The sequence below is a fragment of the Anolis carolinensis genome, chromosome 1, assembly GCF_035594765.1.
Source record: "Anolis carolinensis isolate JA03-04 chromosome 1, rAnoCar3.1.pri, whole genome shotgun sequence".
NCBI lineage: Eukaryota > Metazoa > Chordata > Lepidosauria > Squamata > Dactyloidae > Anolis > Anolis carolinensis.
In genome coordinates, this window is record NC_085841.1 from 329,405,108 (window position 1) to 329,428,812 (window position 23,705).

Below are 23,705 nucleotides of genomic sequence, written 5' to 3' on the forward strand. Positions count from 1 at the left end.
GGGCACCACAGTGAGAGACACTGATATAAATAATATTGTGAAGACAAACACATACTATTTGAACAGGGTTTACTATGTTTTTTCCCCAAACGTTTTATCACAGCTATGAAAAATAAATGAACTTCTAAGAATGCAACAGAGTCACTGCATGGAACAGCATGTTACACAGATGGGGCTAGTTTGCACCGTGTTTACGTCAGGAATGGGAATATCCAGAGACACCATGTTTTGTTTTCTCGCCATGCCCCAGCTTGTGTTAATTCTACAACTGTGGCTAAATGGCAGAAAAATAGGAAGATCCATCCAGGGGTCACAATTTGTCATACCTTCACACATGGTTCCATTGTAGAGCTCAAATCCAGGCTGGCAGTGGCAGATGTACGAGCCCGGTGTGTTTAAGCACTCGCCTCCCAGGCAGTGACTGTGGGGGTCTGCACACTCATTAATATCTGTCCAAGAAAAGGAGAACATGATTAATGATGGAGAGCAATAAGAAACCTGTTATGGGATATAGCAGCACCTAAGGAAGGAAGGGAATAAAGAATACAGCAGATGGAAATAATTGATCTACATAGAGGAATTAAACAAACCTAAATATTTATATGCAATATATATGAAAAGCAATAATTAACATGAATAAGAAACCTACAGAGATGACCTACATTCAAGCTGTGACAGGGATAAATGTGTTTTTGAAATCACAGCAGATATTAAAACCATATTGTAAGTTTAATGCAATGCCCTGCCTTTTTGTCTGCAGTACTCTCTAGAGCAGGATAGATGGCTTCTAGATTCTTTTAACAGGATAGTCAGGATAGTTCATGGACTACAAATTCCATTAACTTTGTCCAACATACCTAACAGTGAAGCTTAACAGGAGCTACATCTCAGGCCTGATCTTGCTCTACAAAGTTGATTTTGACTTAAACTCAGATGAACTTTGCACTGATTTAAAAAAAAGAAGAAATAAAGAAAGAACATAATCCAGCCAGGACTGGAGTTCCACTTTACATGGGAATGCACACATAGGGCTTTTTTTCCTGAGTTATCATATTTATTTAAGCTACCACAAATTTCTGTGGCTCAAGCAAAATCCCGGATAAGGATATCAGTTCAAAGGGGAAAGAAGTTGACATTCTTCTCTAGGTCAACTGTCTCTTGCTTATCTCTCATCTAATCACCCTTGTGTAAGTTGCAGGGTAAAGCCAACTGAGATAAGACATCGTATTATTAGTCTACTCATTCTTCGAAGGCCACTGATGTATTTTTTCTTATGGTGCATCAACCAAACCAGACAGTACAAAAAGAACTTTTTTTGTTTCTGATAAAGCAACATTTTAAACATGAAGAAGAAGCAAACCTGGGCTAGTTGCTGAGTGTTTAGTTTATTCAATCAGTAGCTGCAACCAATCTAAGCTTCCTAATGAGGGTTCCTGTATGGTACACCATGTCTGCAAACAAATGTTTGCAGCATTCACAATTTATATTTTTATACATACTCTTCCAACATCTAAAGCAGGGGTCCTCAAACTTTTTAAGCCGAGGGCCGGTCCACAATCCTTCAGACTGTTGGGGGGCCGGATTATCATTTGAAAAAAAAAAAAATACAAATTCCGATGCACACTGCACATGTCTTATTTGTAGTGCAAAAACAACAACAACAAGAACAATGAAAGAACAATACAATATTTAAAAATACAAACAATTTTAACCAACATACATTGATCAGGATTTCAATGGGAAGTGTGGTCCTGCTTCTGGCCAATGAGATAGTCAAGTTAATTAGGATTGTTGTTGTTGTTGTTGTTGTTGTTGTTGTGTGCCTTCAAGTTATTTCAAACTTCGGGCGAGCCCAAGTCTAAAATTTATGTATTTATTATTTATTTATTTACTGCATTTATTTACTACATTTGTATCACACCCTTCTGACCCCAAAGGGGACTCAGAGTGGCTTACAAATTATATGTGTATACAATATATTATATTATTAGCATAGCACAATATTAGCATTATATATTACTATATTGAACTATACCACTATACTGTAATATTATTAGTAATATTATATGTAATATAGAACATATAATTAATATTATTATATGGTATTATTATTAGTGTTATATTGTATTACATTATAATATTATTATCAATATTATATGTATATACAATATATTATATTATAAAACTGAGGGTGGGGGCCAGGTAAATGACCTTGGAGGGCCGCATCCGGCCCCCGGGCCTTAGTTTGGGGACCCCTGATCTAAAGTATACCAAAAATGACACACACAAAATTATTTTCTATGACATAATCCATCTGGAGGTTTTTAAGCAGAGATTGGATGGCCATCTGTTGGAGGTGCTTTGATTCTATGTTCCTGCATGGCAAAGGGTAGGACTGGATGGCCTCTGGGGTTTTTTCCAACTCTATGATTCTATCATTCTACTGGTACTCAGTCTATATTTTAGGCTTCTCAGTGTGTCCATTGAACAATTTCATACATTATGCACCTGCCACTAAGTGTGATTACTACCTCTTGGGTGTACACTATATGTATCAACAGCACAACATTATGGATTTGTATTCATAAGAAAGTCCCACTGAAAAATGTGTCTATGTTGCAATCCTATACAAACCTACTCAGAAGTAAATCCTACTGAATTCAATCGCTCTTACTCCCAGGAAAGTGGTTTACAGTGCTTGCTCAATGAGAACTCCACCACCATTACATACTCAAAATGACAACTAAAGGCAAGCAAGGATGAAATATTATCACATTGCACTGTTATAGCACTATTATTACACTTTTAGTGCCATGGCTGCCCCTGTGGAACTCTGGGATTTGTAGTTTAATGAGGCATAAATGTTCCCTGAGAATTCTATTATCTCCTCCCCAAACTATAAATCTCAGGATTCCATAGGAGGCAGTGACAGCAGTTAAAATGGAATAATAGCACCATAAGAGTGCAGTTTGATATTGTCCTCAGATTTCAAACCTTGCATATGTTTCTATGGATTTTAACTCTGAATTTTTAAATACCATTTATATCTAATTCTATTTTAATGTTTGTATATTTTTAGATTTTAAATTCTATTGAAATGCTATTAATGTAAGCCGCTTTGAGTCCTTGTAGAGAGAAAAAGCAGGGTATAAATAAACATAATAATAAACATAATAATAATATGTCCAGTGTACAAAGAAAAATAATGATGCTGGCTCTTGCTGGCTGCAGTGTGGCACAGCTGGGTATCCTGATGCTCCCCTCTCTCCATCTCATCCCCACCTTGCTCTGATCCCCATCCTGATATACAGGAAAAAATAAACGACAAACCTTTTTTCTCAAAACTGTGAACTAAAATGGAATTTTAATTTCCTCAAAGCATTCAGGCATGTAAAAGATTTGATTTCAAACCAGATTGGGAAGAAAGTTGTGTGTTATGACATGATTGAGATTAAAGAAAGGATGGATAATTTGCCCCTTGTAGATTCAGTCTTAGTTCACTCATATCTAGTGCCACCTCATGACTTTCGTAATGCAGTAGCTATATACTTCTTGAGTTCTGGTGGGTGTATAAGGGCAATAAAGATCAAAATGTTACCCTCTTCCCTTCCATAGAGAGCAGTTGCCAGAACTGGCAGAATAGCCGTCAACACTGGTTATCCTCCAGAACACAGTTAGCTCAGAGGGCACAGGATAAGATCTATAGCACATGGTTCCCTCCTCCTAACACTGGCAACTGGCAAACATCTGTTTCTTCACTCTAATCCACAAAAAGATTGGTTTTGCATATATATGTTTCCAACATATATATTCCAACAACTGTACAGTTTTTCAGAGTCTCCCTTTTTATTATCTTTGTTATGGGAAACAAAATGTTCCACAAGACTCAGGCTGTTCTTTCAACATTTGAGTTGCTAATTTTGAGCCTGTAGGCATTGCTGATTTTACTGAAGTTATGTCCTTCAGATACACATGAATCATGGGCACGATATACTCCTTATTACACAGTACCCTTGATGTCTGTTTTTCTAAATTTCATGCATGCATGAATAGGAAAAAACAGCTGCAAAAAGAACATTAGGAAAAGAATATATGACATCTATATATATAAAAGGGTAATGAAATTTCGGCCTAGGACAAAACAACAAAACTACACATCCCAGAAACACTAAATTTGGCAGCACAACCCCTCATCCATGCCTCTACGTTCATACAACAAAAAGAAAAGAAAAATAAAGTCCTAATTAGAGGGAGAGGAATAATTGTTTTTATCCAATTGCTAGGAGACCAAGTGGGGGGAGCTTAGCCTTCTAACTGGCAGAAATTGAATAAAAACAATTCTTCCTCTCCTTCTAATTAGGACTTTGTTTTTCTTTTCTTTTTGTTGTATGAACGTAGAGGCATGGGTGACTGGTTGTGCTGCCAAGTTTAGTGTTTCTGGGATATGTAGTTTTGTTGTTTTGTCCTAGGCCGAAATTTCATTACCCTTTTATATATATAGATATGTAAGCTGGTGTGATGTAGGGGTTTTAGTGTTGACCTAGAACTTCGAGACCATGGTTCAAATTTCCAATTGACTATAGAAACCCATTGGGTTTTTTTATTATGTCAGAAGTGACTTGAGAACATACTGCAAAGTCGCTTCTGGTGTGAGAGAATTGGCCATCTACAGAGACATTGCCCAGGGGACGCACAGATGTGTTGCTGGGAGGCTTCTCTCATGTCCCCGCAAGCTAGAGCTGACAGACGGGAGCTCATGCCATCTCACAGATTCTAAACAACAACCTTCAGGTCAGCAACCCAACCTTAAGGTCAGTAGTTCAGCTGGCACAAGAGTTTAACCCATTGTGCCACTGACTCTCCCATTTTTCAGCCCCAGAAGAAGGCAATGGCAACCCCCTTCTGATAAAATATTGCCAGCAAAAACCTATGATAAGGCAACCCTAAGGCAACCCTAACTGGAAAATGAAGGCACACAACACTGGCAAAAATATCAATATTTCATTTACAGGTAAATTCACTATTTGTTTATAAGATTACACACACACACACATATAATAGGTTATCTCTGACACTAATTTTCCTTGTTTTATTTCTATATAAAAGAGAAGAAACACATCAGTTTGTTGGTGCATTATCTTAATTCATTTTCAAGGGAACACTTATTTATTTTCAGATTTCACAATTGTTTCAGGCAGCTTAAAAACATAAAAACAATTAATCTTTGTTAATTTTCTTAGTTCTTCTAAGGCAAACAATGGAAAATTGATTTGAACTGGCCTGAAATTTAGGTGCATTTTCAAGCACTTTGTTGAGTGCATTCTCTAGGCTCTGTTCACAGTATTCTAATTAATTGTTTGTTTCTTTTTCATGTTGACCTTGTTCATACTTTGCCTACTTTTTATTTTATGTTGGCATATTTATCCTATAACTTGGTATAATTATTTTCCCTTGTAGTCTTCCCCCTCATGGAAAATTCAATATATCTCCTCCACTTCCTGCCTCAATCCTCTAATTTAAGACTTAAAACGATGAGGCAGTCTTGTCTCACTTAATCTCTCTGAATAATTACATCCTCATTCCCTTTACTCTTCTTAACCATTTGGTTTTTCTCCTCTGAATTGTCCTAATTTGAGCTAATATAAATTAGCAGTAAAGCTGAGACCAATTCATTAATGAAAATATTCATCTGTGCCAGATATTCCCATGCCATATATCCTTCAACATTACACATTAGCTACACTGCCAATGCCCAGGACTTTTGTGAATGAAGGTATCTCCAGAGATGGAGAGAAAAGAGGATCGATGTGCTGTGAGCCACTCTGTTGAAAGATGGGTCATACTGAAAAATAGGAGAATCAATCCAGGCCATATTCTCTGCTTATACAGCTATTTTATTGCATATAAATACAATTCATGGCTTGATGCTGCAGCAATTAAAACAGGAAGAGTGAAGCCCAGTATTTTTACCTTCACAAGTGAGTCGGTTAGATGAGAGCACATAACCAGTGTCACAGGACTGGCACGCAAAGGAACCCGGAGTATTAGTGCAGATTCCTTGGGGACAAGCCATCTGTGAGAGACATTCATCAATGTCTAGAGAAAGAACAGATGGTTAATATAGCATACTTCTAAGGAAAAACTCAGAAAGTTCCTTCCTACCACATTTAGTAACTGGTCAGCACACTGTCAAGGAGCTGTCCGAATGATGCAGTTCTGAAAGACACCATCATTTGCTCTCTAAGGGTAATGTCAGAAACTTGTTTAATTTCTTCAGTTCACTTATGGAAACTGCCCTTTAACAGAGATCATACACCAGTGATGGCCAACCTATGACACGCGTGTCAGCACTGACACACCTAGCCATTTTTGCTGACACGCTGGCGCATGCAGATTGATTGGATGACTAATGTCTTTTGTGGCCAAATTTGGTGTGATTTGGTCCAGTGGTTTTGTTGTTTACTCCATGGGAATTATCCACATTACATACATACATACATACATACACAATCATTCTATTATTATTCTAGTATATTATTATTTATATTATTATTATTATTATATTATTCATTATTCATGACTACATTGAAACTACAATAGAGAGAAATCAGCGTGGAAATTGCAAGAGGTACCATGGATTGTTGTACATGGAAATAATGGTAGTAAATAGTTTTTGATTTATTAAATATAGTTATATATTACAATTATATATTTTTGTTATTTAAACTATACATATTGTGAAATTATGGTTTTTTTCTCGAAGTGACACACCACCCAATTCGTGCTAGGTTTTTTGGTGAATTTTGACACACCAAGTGCAAAAGGTTGCCCATCATTGTCATACACCAAAGTAACTTCAAACCTTAGGCTCTTGTAAGTGCCGTGTTGACTTGAACAGTAGTCATTCACTGCTGTAGCCACACTCAGATTTTGAAACAAGTCAAATGAGACTCTAAAATTACTCTCTAGCACTTGAACATTATAGTCAAAGAGCTTTTACCATGGGGAAAAACACATTCCTTAGTCAACCTGGACGGATGTTCACCTGATGATAGGTGGAGTAGGAAGAATATAAAAATGGGCAAATAGCTAAGAAATTAATCACTAAATATGAATGCAGGATTTTACTGTTGAAGTCCCAGTTCAGCTGGGTCTCCCATTTGAATCCCTGCAGAGGCACAACATCCTGTGGGAGGCATCCTTTGGTGCCCCTGGTTCTCATAGTATGTGCTGCAAAGAGGTGGCTAGCCTTGATTCAGTCCTGCCTGGCCAACCAATCATATCCCTCATTTGGCCTAGCCAATGGCAGGGCTCCCCTGCTCAGACTGGAGTGGGGCAGTCTTTATTTTGCTCCAGCATGTTGCAGTCCCATTCAGTGGTTGTTTTCTTCTAAATCATCCCAAGGATGAGCTGTTTTGTAAACCAGCATTAAATTACTCCAAAAGCAGTTGTTGTGGTGTTTGTTATTTAACTATGTTTGGCACCAGTTACAACTTTTTGGTTAGTTTCAGTATCGGGGGCGAGGGACAGAGCTGGTGTATGTGTCTACACCAGTTGGGGGGTATCTGTTTTTCCCTTTACATTTCACACCACTTCATCACTGTTGTTCTTTTCAGCTTTTTCTATTCCTTTAACTTTATTTCATTTTCACCCAAATGTTGAGCTTCCCTATATCTCATATTCGGAGAAAGGCAGGATATACATCCCGCTGTTAGCCTCAGCTTCTGCCAACCTTGCAGTTCGAAAACATGCAAATGTGAGATCAATAGTTACCGCTCTGGCGGGAAGGTAACGATGCTCCATGCAGTCATGCCGGCCACATGACCTTGGAGGTGTCTATGGACAACACCGGCTCTTCGGTTTAGAAATAGAGATAAGCACCAACCCCCAGAGTCAGACACGACTAGACTTAACGTCAGGGGAAAGCCTTTACCTTTTATATATATATAGTACTAGTAAGCATATATGGAACATGAAGTATGTCCTATATGGGACATGAAGTAAATGCTAACTAAATGTTATGAATTAACCAAAGATGGTCAAAGCAATCTAATTTCATCAGTGAAAAGGATTAGCAACAGTTACCAGCTAGGGTAACTATTGCCACTTCAGGTTGCTAGGTACTGAATTTAGTTTGATATCTATGGCCACAATAATTGAGCTGAGCTAATGTACCACTGATCATTCATAAGTATTTTTTTCTGCTCATTACACTGAGCCACAGGATATACCTTCACATGTTCTTCCATCCTGTGATGCAATGTATCCAGTGCCACAAGCAATACATGAGAAGGAGCCTTCGCTGTTGACGCAGCGCCCTCTGGGGCAGATGTTATAAGCTGCACACTCATCGATATCTACAACAGACAACACAGAAAGTGCTTTGATCTATCAGAAGGCATGCCGAGATCACTAACAGAAGATGGTCAAGAGTTGTGTCTGCACTAAATATCAGCAACTTCATACGTCAGGAGAAGGCAGCCTATGCTCTTCAGATGTTTTGGGCTGCAATTCTCACAACCCAGATGATTGAGCAAGTTGTCTGGGTTTTGCCAACAAAATACATAGCATCACCAGTTTGCTTATCATTCTTTTACATTAACTAGAACATCATAATACAATCAGAAGACTTAAAAATATACTTAGGCTAGCATTGCTACAGAATCCAGGGAGAGTCAAGACCTTTCTGTCCTATTAGTTCCTCCCAGCTCTCTTCACAGCCACAGCAGAAATATCTCATGAAAAAACCTCAGTGAATAACATTTTTATTTCCACAAATAATGGCATTAATCAGTACTAGAAAGCATGCAAAGCTGTCCAGAAACATTTATAGCATTACATGTAGACTCTGACTTGTGAAAAATAAGTATATACTGTACATTGCTCATAGGCTTGGTGCAAAATAATCATACCTATTCATATTCCATTACATTTTAATAATATAAAGAGAGGAATGCACATGCAGGAAATAAACTGCCAGCCCCGCTTAAGATTCCTCTCATACATATCTGAAATATGGCCCATTCTTAAAAATCTGCTTCCAAGGCCCTTTGGTAGAGTCTACCACTAAGAGAGGTAAGTAGTGGGAATATAGGACAGGGCCTTAACTGTGGTGGCATCCCAGTAGTGGAACTCTCTTCCTAAGGAGGTACACTGGCCTCTTCTTTGTGCAGTTTAAAATAGGCTATTAAAAACTTACATTACACAGGGCTTTACAGCGACCATCTGTATCTCTACAAATATACTCTACATTTTAAATGATTATTTCTAGAACCATAAAACCATAGAATCGTAGTAGGAAGAGACCAGAAGATCCATCCAGTCGAACTCCTCTTTCTCGTGCTCTTAATTTTACTGCATTGAGACATTGTAAAGTTAGCTTTTGGGGGCCAAAGACAGAAATAACTGTATACATACACAATAAATATATATCTTATAGCCACTGCAAATTGGTTTCATCAGAGTAATAGTTTCCATCATATATCTGAAGCTAAATGATCCAGTGATGTAGAGGTTCAAAAGTTGGAATAGACCAGTGTTTCTCAACCTGTGGGTCCCCAGGTGTTTTGGCCTACAACTCCCAAAAATCCCAGTCAGTTTACAAGCTGTTAGGATTTCTGGGAGTTGAAGGCCAAAATATCTGGGGACCCACAGGTTGAGAACCACTGGAATAGATGCTGTAAGACTAGGGTTCAGATCTTTGCTCAGCCACACTCTCTCAGCCTAATGGGAAGCTTTTTTGTGTAACTTTTGTCAAGAAAGCCCTGTGATAGTGTTGTCATAAACTACAGTCAAAGCAAAGACACATAACAATAACAGCGTCAGCAGAAACTATGAATTATCAGCTAAGCTGGGCACCGTCATTTAGGGATCTTACCTGCAACCTATTCCATCAGTGTCCCAAAACAATTTGCACAATGATGCACATAAGAGAACCTTAGGCATATTAGAACATAACACATTTATCTGTGCCCACACAGGGATCAATATTTTTTCCTTCTCCAAAGAAACAAACAGAATCTGCTATTCCTCCCAAGCCCCTACAGCCTCTTTCATTTGATCTACACAAAGAAAAAAAGCCATGAAACACTTAGTGATGTAAAAACATTTTGGCTCTGGCCAAGAGCATTAGATGCAAATGATTTTAGCAGGGTGTCCTAGGAACATCTGTGTGGGACAACATAGCAGTTGCTAACATCAGCAGAGAATCCAAGGGAAAAGGAGAAGCTTGAAGAGGAAGCAAGTACATGTTGAGATATCACATGAGTGAAAATGTAAGATGTTCGTCTTCTTTTTACCAAAACAGAATAAAAACAAGTGTAGTATTCTGGTGCCTAAGAGACTGAGCTGCAAATGAGGAAGTCCTTGGTTTGATTCTTACTGCTAACCAATCAGAGAAGGATCCTCAGTGCAACAATCTGAGTTTTACATCCCAAAGGCCTCAGGTTTAACTTGATGGACCCCACTTTAAAAGGTCAAGGAGTAGGTGATAGGAAAGACCAATCCGTGCCCAAAATCTTGGAGAGTCAAGGAGGAGTAGATAATATAGGGCTGGATGGAGAAAATATCTGATGTCTTATGAGACAGCTTCCTATGTCTTAAGTCATCACCCCAAGCGTTAGCTCCTCCTTTGAAGTGGCAAGTGGCAAATGTCTAACATGGAAATAATTATACTTATCTGAAATATAGGGTTTTGTAAGGATTACAGCAAGTTATTATGTGAAATGCTTTGGATATTCTTAACAGTAATTAGTACTTCAAAGAAATAGCCAATCTTTTTTTTAAAGCCTACATCAGGGGACTCCATCTCTTTACTGTGTTCTCAGCAAAAGAGTGAAACATCTTTCATGTTTTTTGACAATTTCTCCCATATATATGTGTATCTGTGTGTGCATGAGCGCAACATTTGTACCAGACTATAAATAGATGTTGCTGAGTGTTTTGAAGTTAGGTTGCTGTGAGTTTTCCAGGCTGTATGGCCATGTTCCAGAAGCATTTTCCCATGACTTTTCACCCACATCTATAGCAGGCATCCTCAGAGTTTGTGAGGTCTGCTGGAAACTAGGCAAGTGAGGTTTATGTATCTGTGGAATGTCTAGGGTGTAAGAAAGAACTCTTCTCTGCCTGAGGCAAGTGTGAATGTTGCAAATAGGCCATCTTGATTAGCATTGAATGGCCTTTCAGTTTCAAAGCCTGGCTGCTTCCTGCCTGGGGATCCTTTGTTGGGAGGTGTTAGGTGGCCCTGATTGTTTCTTGTCTGGAATTCCTGTTTTTTGAGTGTTGTTCTTTGTTTACTGTCCTGATTTTAGAGTTTTTTTAAATACTGGTAGCTAGTTTTTTTTCTTCATTTTCATGGTTTCCTTCTTTCTGTTGAAATTGTCCACATGCTTGTGGATTTGAAGTTGACACAGTATTATGATGATTTTATTACATATCCTCCAACTGTTCTGATTTGGCAAAGATAGCCCAGGTTCATTCTCTGTCATCCTACTTTTTAAGGTGCTTTATTGTGTGTTATTCCTCAATAACTTTTTTCTCTTGAAATACCCTGATGTTGCTTTACCATATGTCAAGGATTTTGTCTGTAAAATGCTAAAGGTTATTTTATTGTAGGATTGTCTTAGCAAGATTTATCAAAGGGACATTCGGCCTGGCCTGGAAACAATGTGGTTTATTCAAGGTGAACAAATAGGTTTCCATAGATTAGAAGGAATTCTAACCTTGGTACTCCAAAATCCTAGCCAAAACTACTATATCACACTGGTTCTGTTTGAGTGTAAAGGGGGCAAAGGAAGAGATAAAGCATTTAGCATTTCCCTTATTTCCCAGAAGAGGGCAGCCGCCATCCAGTATGTTCAAGAGATCCCACTTTGGATTTACTGCCTAACACCAAATCATGATAGCACTGGTACAGAAAGCCTTTGTTTAAATAAGCATGCACTCTACTGAAGATGCAGAAGTTTAATCGGTTCTTCAAAAAGTCTCAAGTGAATAAATCCAGATAATCTGCACTGAAAAGGAAATTTGCTGTATCTCAAACTCCAGCCAAACCCTCAAGCTAAACAAGTTCTGCTTTTAAACAAAAGTTCTGCTTTCTTTTAATTTAATTTCCTTAGTTAGTCCTTTGTTCCCAATACTTGAACAGCTGTACAAATATAGGAAGGCTTTTGCACTAGCTCCTCAAAAACAATTTTTTGTTTTGTTTTCACACTCACCTTCACATTGTCCTCTGTAGTCCATGATATAGCCTAATTTACATTCACAGTGATAGGAGCCAGGTGTATTGATGCATTGCCCTCCATGGCACATGTTTGGCTGGTCACACTCATTTAAATCTGTCAGTACACAGGATTGGGTCTCATTAACAAAATGTAAAGTGTGAAGGTAGAGTTATAGGTCAAGTAGCTGATTAACCTCGCCTCTGCGCATTACCATTCCAGTCTATATAATCTGGCCTAAATCACATCCCACCTCTGAACCAGTGTCAGCATCAGGTATCATAGTGGATGCAAGCGCAGCATTGAGTGGCCATGTTATTACCTTTCCATTTGATCACAAAAGTCCTTGCTATGTACCGTAGTACTTCTCCCTCTTTATCATTTAGAAAATCACAAGTCAGAAAACTCAAAGCAATCTAATATACCATGAGAAAAATAAAAGACAAGGATGATGAAGACTTCTAAAGCACTTTGTTGTGTTTCTTTCCTCTTCCATTAAAAGGAAGAGAAAGGCAATACTATGTAACAAGATTTTTGTTCCTCGGTTATAAATGTAATTTCCTAATTGGTTCTATTTTTTTTAAAAAAAAAAAACCTTGGGAAAAATTTATTAAACTGCAAAAACTTTGTTTTTGTGGGATATCCTGCAGCACCTTTTACTGTAGTTTTTTCAATGAATATCTCCTCGAGTCTCAACCAATTCAACATAGTTTGTGGCAGCCACAATATAGTTTGGAAAAACTATATTCCAAAGTTTTTGGAATATAACAATTACTTTCAAAGTATGTACCACACAGTCAAACAGGAGTAACACTTCCTGTTTAATAACCAGGAATGTAATTTTTTTCAAATTTTGTTACATAATGTAATCAAGGGGAGTTTTCTTGGACATAGGGGAGAGAGCAGAGCTGTCACCTCTGCGCAAGGCAGGGAAAAGCTCAAGCTAAAGAAGAAAGAAAAGCTTTCTTCCTTTCCTCCAGCAATATTTTGACATAAGGAATTACTCTTTTAGCAAACCATCTTCTTTAGGTGGGCAAAGGCAGCTGTTGGGGGCAGCCCAAGCATGACTTACCCTGGCATGTTTGTGTGTTTGGTGTAATGAGAAGGGTATAACCAGAAAAACAGATGCAGGAATAAGAGCCTTCATTATTGTTGCAGTGACCTTTCCCATCACATGGATTTCTCTCACACTCATCAATATCTGAAACAAGAGAACAGTCAAATTAGTTGGAAAGATTCTGTATCTCATCCAACCTAAAAAGGCAAGAAGAATACGATGGCCCCAAATTCCTATCAATTCCAACCACTGACTGAAGGGAAATAAAGTGCAAAATAAATGGATTGCCACATCTTCCTAACCCCTGAATAAACCTCATTACAGTCAATAAGTTTGACTTTGGCAGATTTAATTATTTATGGATTTGATTAAAATGTTATCTCTAGGAATCTCTAGATCCTCCAGTGAAGTTGCTTGAATTCCTTAACCATAAAGTCACACTAGAGAACCTAGACATTCCTAGAGAGAACATCTCTGCATGAAACTCTTGAGTCTTCCAGCATGATTCTATGGTAAAGCAGAAGTTGATTGTAGAGGTCCAGAGTATTCTAGAGACATGTTCGCTCAGATTTTTAAAAATGCACTGTTTTATTTATGGGTTTCTTTTTTCATTTTCATTAGGGTCTTGCAAATGTGGAGGGTTGACTGTATTTTTTGGAAATAACATACCACCCAAATTTGATCTCGAGATTTTGTAATACATGACTTCATGTTACTTTGTGCCTTTTCACTAAGCCAACTTGGCTTCAGCCAAGTTAACAGATAGATCTCTACATTTCAGTCAGCTTTTTTTGTATCCAGATATAAAGAGCAGCCATTAACTATACATCCTGGCAAACAACATTAAGTGTAAGCTGATAACTTCACATCTTAATCTTCTTCACTCAAGCTATAATTTCCTTTCTGGGAATTAGTCCAGTTAGAAAACCAATGACACCGGCATCTGGTCAAATTGCATGCTCTGTTGTCAGTCTAAGTTTTCCACTTTCCATCCTCCCCTTCCGCATTTTTTTTAATTTTCAAGAACAAGAAATCTTTCTTTTAGTTCTTTCTCATGTCGCTTACTCAACATTACATTTGTACTCTTCCTTGCCTCTCCACAAAGGAGAACTCAAGGCAATTAACAATGAAACCAAATACAACAAAAACATTTAAGGCACAGTTAAAACATAAGAAGAAAAATAATTAAAACACATCAATTGTAGGAAAGGCAGGAGCCAACAGGATTAAGTATCTTCTTCCATAACCTAGGCTTAACTGCCAAAGACTTGCCGAAACAAAAATACATTTGCCCATTTGTTGAAGGAAGGATTATCATCCCTCCATTTCTCCCAAGGGGAAAAAGAAAACACTGAAATACCAATGCAATAGGTGTGACTGGGATGCTGTTGATAACCCGGATAACACAAACAGGCATATCCTCCTGGCAGGTTAACACAGGTGCCTGGACCACAGAGGCTGGGTGAAGAGGAGCACATATTTGTTTCTGGGATCAAAGAGAGAAGGTATTATTAGGAGGCAAGCCCAATCTTCACATTGTTCCTTTGTTTTAGAGCTCATCAAGTGTCCCAGATCCTCAAAAGCTAGGCACTTTGGGGGCTGTTCTCACCAGCAAATGTAATCAAGCCAGAGATGCAGCATTCTGCCCTCATTTCACTCCATTGGCATTATACGTGCTTGCAAATATGCCAGGCCTAAATTGTATGGATGGTCACACATTTCCCTGCCCAAACTCAAATTGGCACCACTTTCTTCCTTTTCCTCAGAGCCGCTGACCCCTCCCCAGCCGAGTCCAGCCAAGCGATTAATGATGAAGGGATCATTCTGGCTATCACCACTGATTGTGCGCCTAGGAAGCTTGTTGTGGGTGAAATCTTTGGCCTCAATGCAAGCAACTGCACTAGTAGATATTTGTCAGAGAGATGCTTGAATGGGAAGGTGACAGAGTTCCACTGTTGAACAGCTCTTGTGGTCTGGAAGTTCTTCCTAATATTTAGGTGGAATCTCCTTTCCTGTAATTTGAACCCATTAGTCTGAGTCCTGGTTTCCAGGGCAGCAGAAAACAAGCCTGCTTCCTCTTCCTTATGACAGTCTTTCACATATTTATACATGGCTATCATGTCTCCTCTCAACCTTCTCTTCTGCAGGCTAAATATACCCAACTCTTTAAGCCGTTCCTTATAGGACATTGTCTCCAGACCTTTGATTATTTCAATTGCCCCCCTAAACAAGATGTGAGGGAGTTTTTTTATTTTAAAAAAATCACATTAAAGCTTAAAAGAATTGCTTTCATCATTAAAACAATCATATGTTTTGTTCCTATAGCACCTAGGATTTCTGGGAGCTGAAGGCCAAATCATCTGGGGACCCCCAGGTTAAGAACCATTGATTTAAAGGATCAGCATCAGAAAGAAGTCAGAGTTCGATCCCCCAGTGTGAGTGAACAGTGGGCAAAGCATCCAGACGCTTCTTAGGACTGGATAGAGAGGACAAAGAACTGGAAGTCTTGTCTCACATGTGGGAGTCAGTCATAGTCTGGAAAGAATGCTCCCAGCTCTGAAGAAGTTGGAAATGGCTGTATTTGTAAGTAGTGATAGGACCGTTACTTAGCTGTGTTAAGGAAATTATATTTCTTTCAACCTCTGGCTGGATGTGATTCAGATTGCTTTGCAATTTGCATCCCTTTTTAAGTGTATCTGATGGGGGTTGTCTTGAAGTAAGTAATCTTTACTAATGCAATGTAAGTAATCTCTCTTTACTTTCTTTACTAATAGAATAAAACTTTCATTTTAAAAGATACTTCATACTCTTCTTTTAGGTGCCTTTTTGCCCTCCATTCCCCTAGTCATTTCCCATTGGATTACTAGCAAAGAGGGCTTAGATCAATGGATGGTGGCTGCATTATATAAAGCATCATGGGGTCTCAAACTCCTATTCAAGAGTAAGAGTTAAAAAAAAATCTTACAACAATCTTCAAGAATCCTGTCATTGTTGCCCAACCAGTTCAAGAACAAGCCAACAGCAGTGGCCAAGATCCAACTTTTCAATAAAGTTTGAAGTGGGAGTTCAAGGGCAGGAGGAGAGCTCTCCCAGATAGTTAGGAATTCTGTAAACGACACCACTGCCATTATCTAAGCAGTAAACACATTAGCTATTTTGAGATGCTTCCCTCTTCACCAGAAAATCCCCATGACTTAAATCTGCAACATGGGCCAAATCAAAAGAGACAATTTTCATGCCTTGTCTATCTAAGAAGCTGAAATCGCTGGCTCTTGCCACTTTGCTGTCATAAAAGGACCTGTTACTTCCCATCTGTGCTGGTTAGCAAATGTCTGCTTTTATATGCTTGGCAGACTCATTTTCTACAGTGTGTGCGCAGCATGAAAATAAATATTTGATAAAATCACAGTTGTCTGAACCAGTTAGGGAGCCTAGTCGCTTATGACAATGATGCACTGAAAACATGTGAAGCATGGAAAAAGGGCTCATTCCCAACTTAAATGAAACATTACAAAACCTTATGGGAATGAAGGTAACACCTGAATTGGCACCAGAAAGAACCTGGCTCAGATCTTGTCAGCATTTTGGTTAATCTTTCTTTAGTCTCCTTGTAGCCCATAAAGAGATAATAATACAGGGTGTATAAACATGGAAGCAACAACGCTTTGAATGCTGGGCAGGAGGGGACACCCACTATGCTCTCAGTATTACAATTATCTTTAAATCCACTGGGAAAGCAGTAGGAAAAGAATAAGACATGTTATTGGTGGCTTGAACCAATCAAGAAAGTCATGACCTGAGGAAGACTACTGATCACCAGGACTCTTGGAGGTCTCTTATTCATAGGATTTCCCTAAATAAAAGATGACCTGGCAACACTAGAATTAAAAAAAATCCAGAAATTGCTAATTTTGAAACATCACTTTATGAAAACGCTTGAAAGCAAAGGATTTACTATATCTTCTTTTAAAGAATTAGACCATGTATAGTGTCTAAATCAAGGAAAGTCATGCTACCCCTCTATTCTGCCTTGGCCAGACCACACCTGGAGTACTGTGTCCAATTCTGGGACTGCAATTTAAGGGAGGTGTCGACAAGCTGAAATGTGTCCAGTGGAGTGCGACTAAAATGATCAAGGGTCTGGAGAACAAGTTCTATGAGGAGCGGCTTAAAGTGCTGAGCATGTTTAGCCTGTAGAAGAGAAGGCTGAGAGGAAACATGATGGCCATTTATAAATATGTGAGAGAAAGTCCTAGGGAGGAACGAGCAAGCTTGTTCTTTGCTGCCCTGGAGACTAGGACATGGAGCAATGGCTTCAATCTACAGGAAAGGAGATTCCACTTCAACATTAGGAAGAACTTCCTAACTCTCAGAGCTGTTCAGCAGTGGAACAGTCAGCCCCAAACTGTGGTGGAGGATCCTTCTTTGGAGGCTTTTAAACAGAGGCTGGATGGCCATCTGTTGGGGGTGCTTTGAATGTAATTTTTCCAAAGAATATGCACTTTCAGGTTTCCATTTCCCCTTAAAATGGCCCATGTCCTATAGTGCTTGACTACTGATTGGGTTTACTGTCTATGTTTTCAGTTATTTTAGCTTTTGTAAGATGTGGTATTATACTGTGATTTGATTGTGTTACTGTTTTTATTGACATAATACTGTTTTGGGCTTGTCCCAGTGTAAGCCACCCTGAGTCCTTCGGGAGATGGAGCGGGAAATAAAGTAGTAGTTATTATTATTATTATTATTATTATTATTATTTTATTATGACACAGCAAACAAGATAGAGATATGCTGGATTTCATATCACAAAATCACAAGTCAAACACTTCCCAAGTGTCTAGGACTGTGTGATGTATTTTCGGATGATGCGTGCAGATTATTATTATTATTATTATTATTATTATTATTATTATTATTATTATTATTTTCCTTTTTCTTTGCCAGGGATTGGACTGGAAGGCCCACGAGGTCTCTTCCATGATTCTATGATTTTATAATTCTATAATTCAATGTATTTCTCCTGCAGCTTGATCCTCTCAAGTGTGACATCTGAACAATCTTTTACCTGCCACATATTTTAATGGGAATCCCATCTTCTGGTTGCTTTACCTGTAAGCATTGTTGGTATATCTGTGGAAGCAGTATCTTCCCCAAAAGATTCCGGAAATGGGTGGGCAGGAAAATGGGGAGAAATCTCTACCACATCCACTGCAAAGGATACAAAAAAAAAAGTTACTAATTAGAACCACTGCCAAATAAAGAAGAAGAATCAACTGGAATCTGCAGTCCCGTCCACTAAATTCTATTAATCAAAGAAGTAGAAGGGCCATTAAAAGTCAATTAGTCCAATTCTATTGAACCCAAACTATTACTTATTACAAGTGCAGCAACATGTGAAAGATATATACATTTCACAAATGAGTCAGCAAGGACTACATTTTTGGCAGTAACAAGGACCAGTTTGCAGACTGCATCTAAATTCTCTCTTCAATATCAAATTTATTTCTGATCAGATACTTTTGTGATAAAGAATGGAAACATAATTCCTAACTCAGGCTGTTGACATGCACTCAGATAAAATACCTTTTCTATATACATACATATCCGACAGAAAAGGAAATGCCAATCAAAATGATATTTTAAAATAGATAGAACTCCTGCTGACAACATGCAATGATAAAATACTCTCTGATTTATACATGCACTTCATATTCTAGAGCTGATTCTTACAGTCATTCACAATTTACAAGCATTCTGTTTTAACAAAAGAGTACTAGAACTAATGACATAAACAGTATCATCATTCCTGATTGCTAGTACACTTTTTAATGATAAGCTTCAGAACACCAAGCTATAAAAAGAAGATCCAAAGAGTATCACCAAACATTGTTTTACTGTATATTTCATTCACTAAGAACTAGACATTTATATGTTTCAGGTTCAATGTTAATTTAGCAATCAGTCTTTGCAACAAAGTAAACATAGTATCATCAGAATTGGCTCTTATAATAATAATTGTAAACTTATTAAAACATTCGAATCATAATGTTGAAAGAGCCATGGCCATCTAGTCCAAGCCCCTGCCATGCATTAAACTTCAGCATATAGATTTGAGTATTATGAATATATCTTTATATAATAGATAAATAATCATTTTCTAGTGAACTTTATATATTATATATTTATATAATATGCATATATTACTTTCTAGGAATCAGCCCACCTACTCCTCTGACAGCATACTCTAGTGCATGTTTACTAGGGAGCAACTAAACATATTTCTGAGTGAACAAGCATTCAACCCATTGTAATTAAAAATAACTGAAAGAAAAATTACATGTGATATATGAAACGCATTCATTTCCAGTCTATCTTACTGAAGGTACAACAGAGTAGATTCAGTTGTTGTCCATGCAATGACACCATGCAATAAGCTATAGGCTCTGTTAGAAGATCCCCTTGGGATGAAGGGGGGACTTTCCCCAAAGCATTTGAATGGTCAGCATGCTCTGAGATCAACCCCATACTTCTTTAGCTTCTTCATTTTCAGCAAATTACTTTGCAATTTACCTGGGGTAATATCTGTTTCTTGAATAGCATCATCGGTATCCTATGACCAAAAACACATAGACACAATTACTGGCTGTCTATAAACCAGGTAGGTTTGATGTAGCTAGGGAAAAATCCTAAATTTCAAGAATTTTCTTCTTCAGCAATTTCCTGTTAAGTATTTCTTAAGGTGAGGAACGACCCAGTTTATGTGTCATAATCTCATATGGGATTGGACAGTTGTAGGGAGGATGGAGAAACTGTTTGAGACAAAAGTTGAAATGAGCTTTGATCAGATTCATTTCCATGCTCACAACCTCACAAATAATTTTCATATTAAGAGGGAGCAGATTCCACTGTGCTATTTTAATTTTAAAGAGCAATTCACTTGACAGGGATAATTGCTATTGAAACACATGAAAATAAAGGATGGTGTCTTTACATCTGTAAAGATTTTCTATAGGGGGTTTTTTGCAGCTGTTTCCTGTTACTTCCATCTTCCCCTCCAGCACCTGTTCAAAAACTTGTTGACAACAGATTGAGTATTGCTTGAGATTAATAACAGGAAAACAATGGCATGATTCAGAAATCAATTTCCTGATCCCACAAACTTGAATATGATGTCAGTATCATATTACTTACACTATGTAACACAATTTGAAAACAAATTCTGTTCCTACTTTGAAAGTGTTATTTCTTTTTAATTGTGCAGTACTTATTTTGAAATTAGTTTTTATACTCCAGAAACTTCATTTTTGTGGCTGCCGCAAACTATGATGAACTGATTGAGATTCAGGGCCCTTCCAGACAGGCCCTATATCCCAGAATCTGATCCCAGGTTTTCTGCTTTAAACTGGATTATAGGAGTCCTCAATGCCAGATAATCTGGGATAAACTGAAAACCTGGGATCAGATCCTGGGGTATAGAGCCTGTGTAGAAGGGCCCCCAATGAGATATTAATTGAAAAATTAAAGCAAATTGTGCTGCAGGATAAACCTTTAATAACCTTTTTGCATGTTCTTATGATAGAACCAATTAGGAAATTACATTTATAACCCAGGAACAAACATTGTGTTACAGAGTGTTATTATTTTCCCACTAATCTGCAAAAAAAATTTCTTTTGCTTAACAGAACTTGCTGCAATCAGCAATTACACCAACCATGATTACTTGCAAATCATGGTTTGCGAAAGCGTTTTAAACCATGTCTTAAAACCATGGTTCGGTGGCAATTAGACCTAATTTTAGTTTGCCCAATTCTGACATTGCAGCAAATGATATTTATACAAATCAGAAAGGAAAGAGGAAAGGAACGGAAGAAAGTAAGCTGTAACTCATATAGGATGTTTCAATTTGTGATCTAGAGAACAAAGAATCTGAAACTTGGTTTAATCTAGTAAGTCAAAGGATCAGGAGTATTCACATGATTTTGAGGAAAGTTGCACATTTCATCCAGAATCCAGATGGTGACTTTTGCTAGTGTAATGATCTGATAAGGCTTAAATACTCTAAAGGCATCTGATTGTCTCTGATTTTGGAAGCTAAATAGGGACATCCCTGTTTAATACTTAGATGGGAAACTGCCAGATATCTTCAGCTATATTTCAGAGGAAGGAATTGGCAAAACCACCTCTGATTATTCTTTGCCTAAGAAAACTCTATGAAATTCATAAGATCACCAAGAGTCAATAGACAATTTGAAGGTGTGTGTATTAGTGGCATCTGATATACTAGTGTATGGCACTTGTGGAGTGGTGTGTAATGATTGTGGGAGGAAGATAGCAGAGAAGGCTGCCTACATCACCAGAGAGCTGTCCACCTTGTGCCACAAGTTTTTACTCCTCTCCTAATAGAGATGGCTTTTTCTACCATCCTTTATCTCTTTGATCCTCTGTCATGGACCGCTATCTATTCTGCGATCTGTGCAGTGGTCCTTTGCTACCACTCACATTAGTCATCATCATATTTTAAAGTTACAGTTCTGTACTATATATTGTTACAATATGCCAGTGCTGAATGGAGCCAGATCTGATGGTAGGTGGGATCACAACATAAAGTGAATAGAATTTGTGGGACTGTATAGTTTTCATCTATCACTATGGAGAAGATGTACTCATGGAATGATAGAATAATAGAGTTGTAAGCGACCACATAGATAATCTAGTCCAACCCCCTGCCATGAAGGAAAAGCACAAGCAAAGTATCCCTGAGAGATGGCCATCCACCCTTTGTTTAAAAGTTTCCAAGGAAGGAGCACTCCAAGGCAGAGTTACATTATTGAACAGCTTGTGCATTCAGGATGTTCTTCCTAATGTTCAGGTGGAATCTCATTTCCTGTAATTTGAATCCATTGCTCTGAGTCCTAGTTTCAAGGGCAGCAGAAAACAAATCTGCTCCCTCTTCCTTATGATATCCTTTCACATATTTATACATGGCTATCATGTCTCCTCTCAACCTTCTTTTCTGCAGGCTAAACATACACAGTTTTTTAAGATACTCCTCATAGAGCATGGTCTCCAGACCTTTGATCATTTTAGTCACCCTCCTCTGGACGCCACAATCTGATGTTGCCTGGATGTATCTCCCATCTTTTGTCTATGAAATACTGGAGGGTATTTTATGGAGTTCTTCATAATGTCTGCTCTCAACTGTCAACAAATCCTGGATTCATTAGTCATGGAGTTGCATACATGTTTTTATGTAATTATAGTCTTTCACACTTTAACACTTGAACTTCCACTTACTTGGCTGTAAAACAATAAGCACTTATATTGTTGATGACAGAGTCTTCCAAGTTAAAGCCAAAAATATTCTTGGTGATAGAGAGATATTAAAATTAAATAGTTAAGAAAAATAATCCAATCTCTTATTATAAAGTTGCAGAAGTTATTTCTTTAAATGTTTTCCTTAAATAATTCATTGTTTTTCAGATATATCACTAAAATACTACTTGGTTGGTCCCAAATTTAGGAACTGGCATATAATTTCTAAAATATTTGTCTTTTGACAAAGCTGAAGCCATTTGTGTTAAAATAATTTGAATTTACACAACTATTTTCCATATCCCTTTGTATTCAAACAATATTCTTCAGTTACTTCTTTGTGTATGTATAAAAGACTGAATGGATTCTTACCCCAAATGTAAAACTGCCAGCAACAGATATTTTACTCACCTGATCTTCTTCAGAGTCCCCTGTAAAATGACAGATGACAATATATAAAAAACACGTTTTTAACATTAAAAGTACCTTTGTAAATGCATGACCACTTCAGTAATTTATTTGGAGTGCCACTCCTAAACTTAGAATACACCCTTCTTTAATTCATCCCTAAACTCCCTGTTTGAATTGCAAGAAGCTTCCCCAACCTGGTGTTCTCCACCAGTGCTGAACTATAACTCCTACTATATCCTTACTATATACTCCCACACCAGGTTCTATTTCCTTGGCATCAATACATTAAGCACTTAAAAATGCTATACAGAAATAAAACATTGTTAACATATCTTATGAGTGAGCACTTGCATCCAACACCAAAGATAAAGACATTTCTCACTTGGATACACCTTGCCTTGCATCCTAGATATACACATGGCAGCCTTTCTGGGATTCAATATTAATCAGTAAAACTCCCTGATGGAATTACCACCTGGAGTAGATGTCAGATCCTTTTCAAAGTGGGCTCAGAACTTTGGATGGTATCTCCACCAAATGACCGCTTGCTTGTCTCTTTATCTCTCGAATGGATATATACATTAATTTTGTCCCCTTTCCTAGGTTTCCTTCATGAAGGAAGGGTTCATTTGATGACAGGGAAGTCATACTGTGCTACTCTTTGCAAGTTGCAGCACAGTGTAATACAGTCCCACTGCTCCTTTCAA

At 37.9% G+C, this 23,705-nt stretch overlaps 1 protein-coding gene across 2 annotated transcripts in view; it reads right to left on the reverse strand.

The window, feature by feature from the left end:
* The window catches only part of ltbp2 (latent transforming growth factor beta binding protein 2), a 153,575-nt gene that overhangs the window by 21,255 nt on the left and 108,615 nt on the right, over positions 1–23,705 (reverse strand). For both annotated transcript variants that reach the window (XM_008124397.3, XM_016991324.2), the window contains 9 exons: positions 22,999–23,018; positions 19,846–19,885; positions 18,385–18,483; positions 14,636–14,761; positions 13,291–13,419; positions 12,216–12,335; positions 8,232–8,357; positions 5,971–6,096; positions 327–449 (listed from right to left, as the gene is read on the reverse strand). In XM_008124397.3, the coding sequence (XP_008122604.2) occupies positions 327–449; positions 5,971–6,096; positions 8,232–8,357; positions 12,216–12,335; positions 13,291–13,419; positions 14,636–14,761; positions 18,385–18,483; positions 19,846–19,885; positions 22,999–23,018 (909 nt within the window). The remainder of the gene's footprint in view (positions 1–326; positions 450–5,970; positions 6,097–8,231; positions 8,358–12,215; positions 12,336–13,290; positions 13,420–14,635; positions 14,762–18,384; positions 18,484–19,845; positions 19,886–22,998; positions 23,019–23,705) is intronic.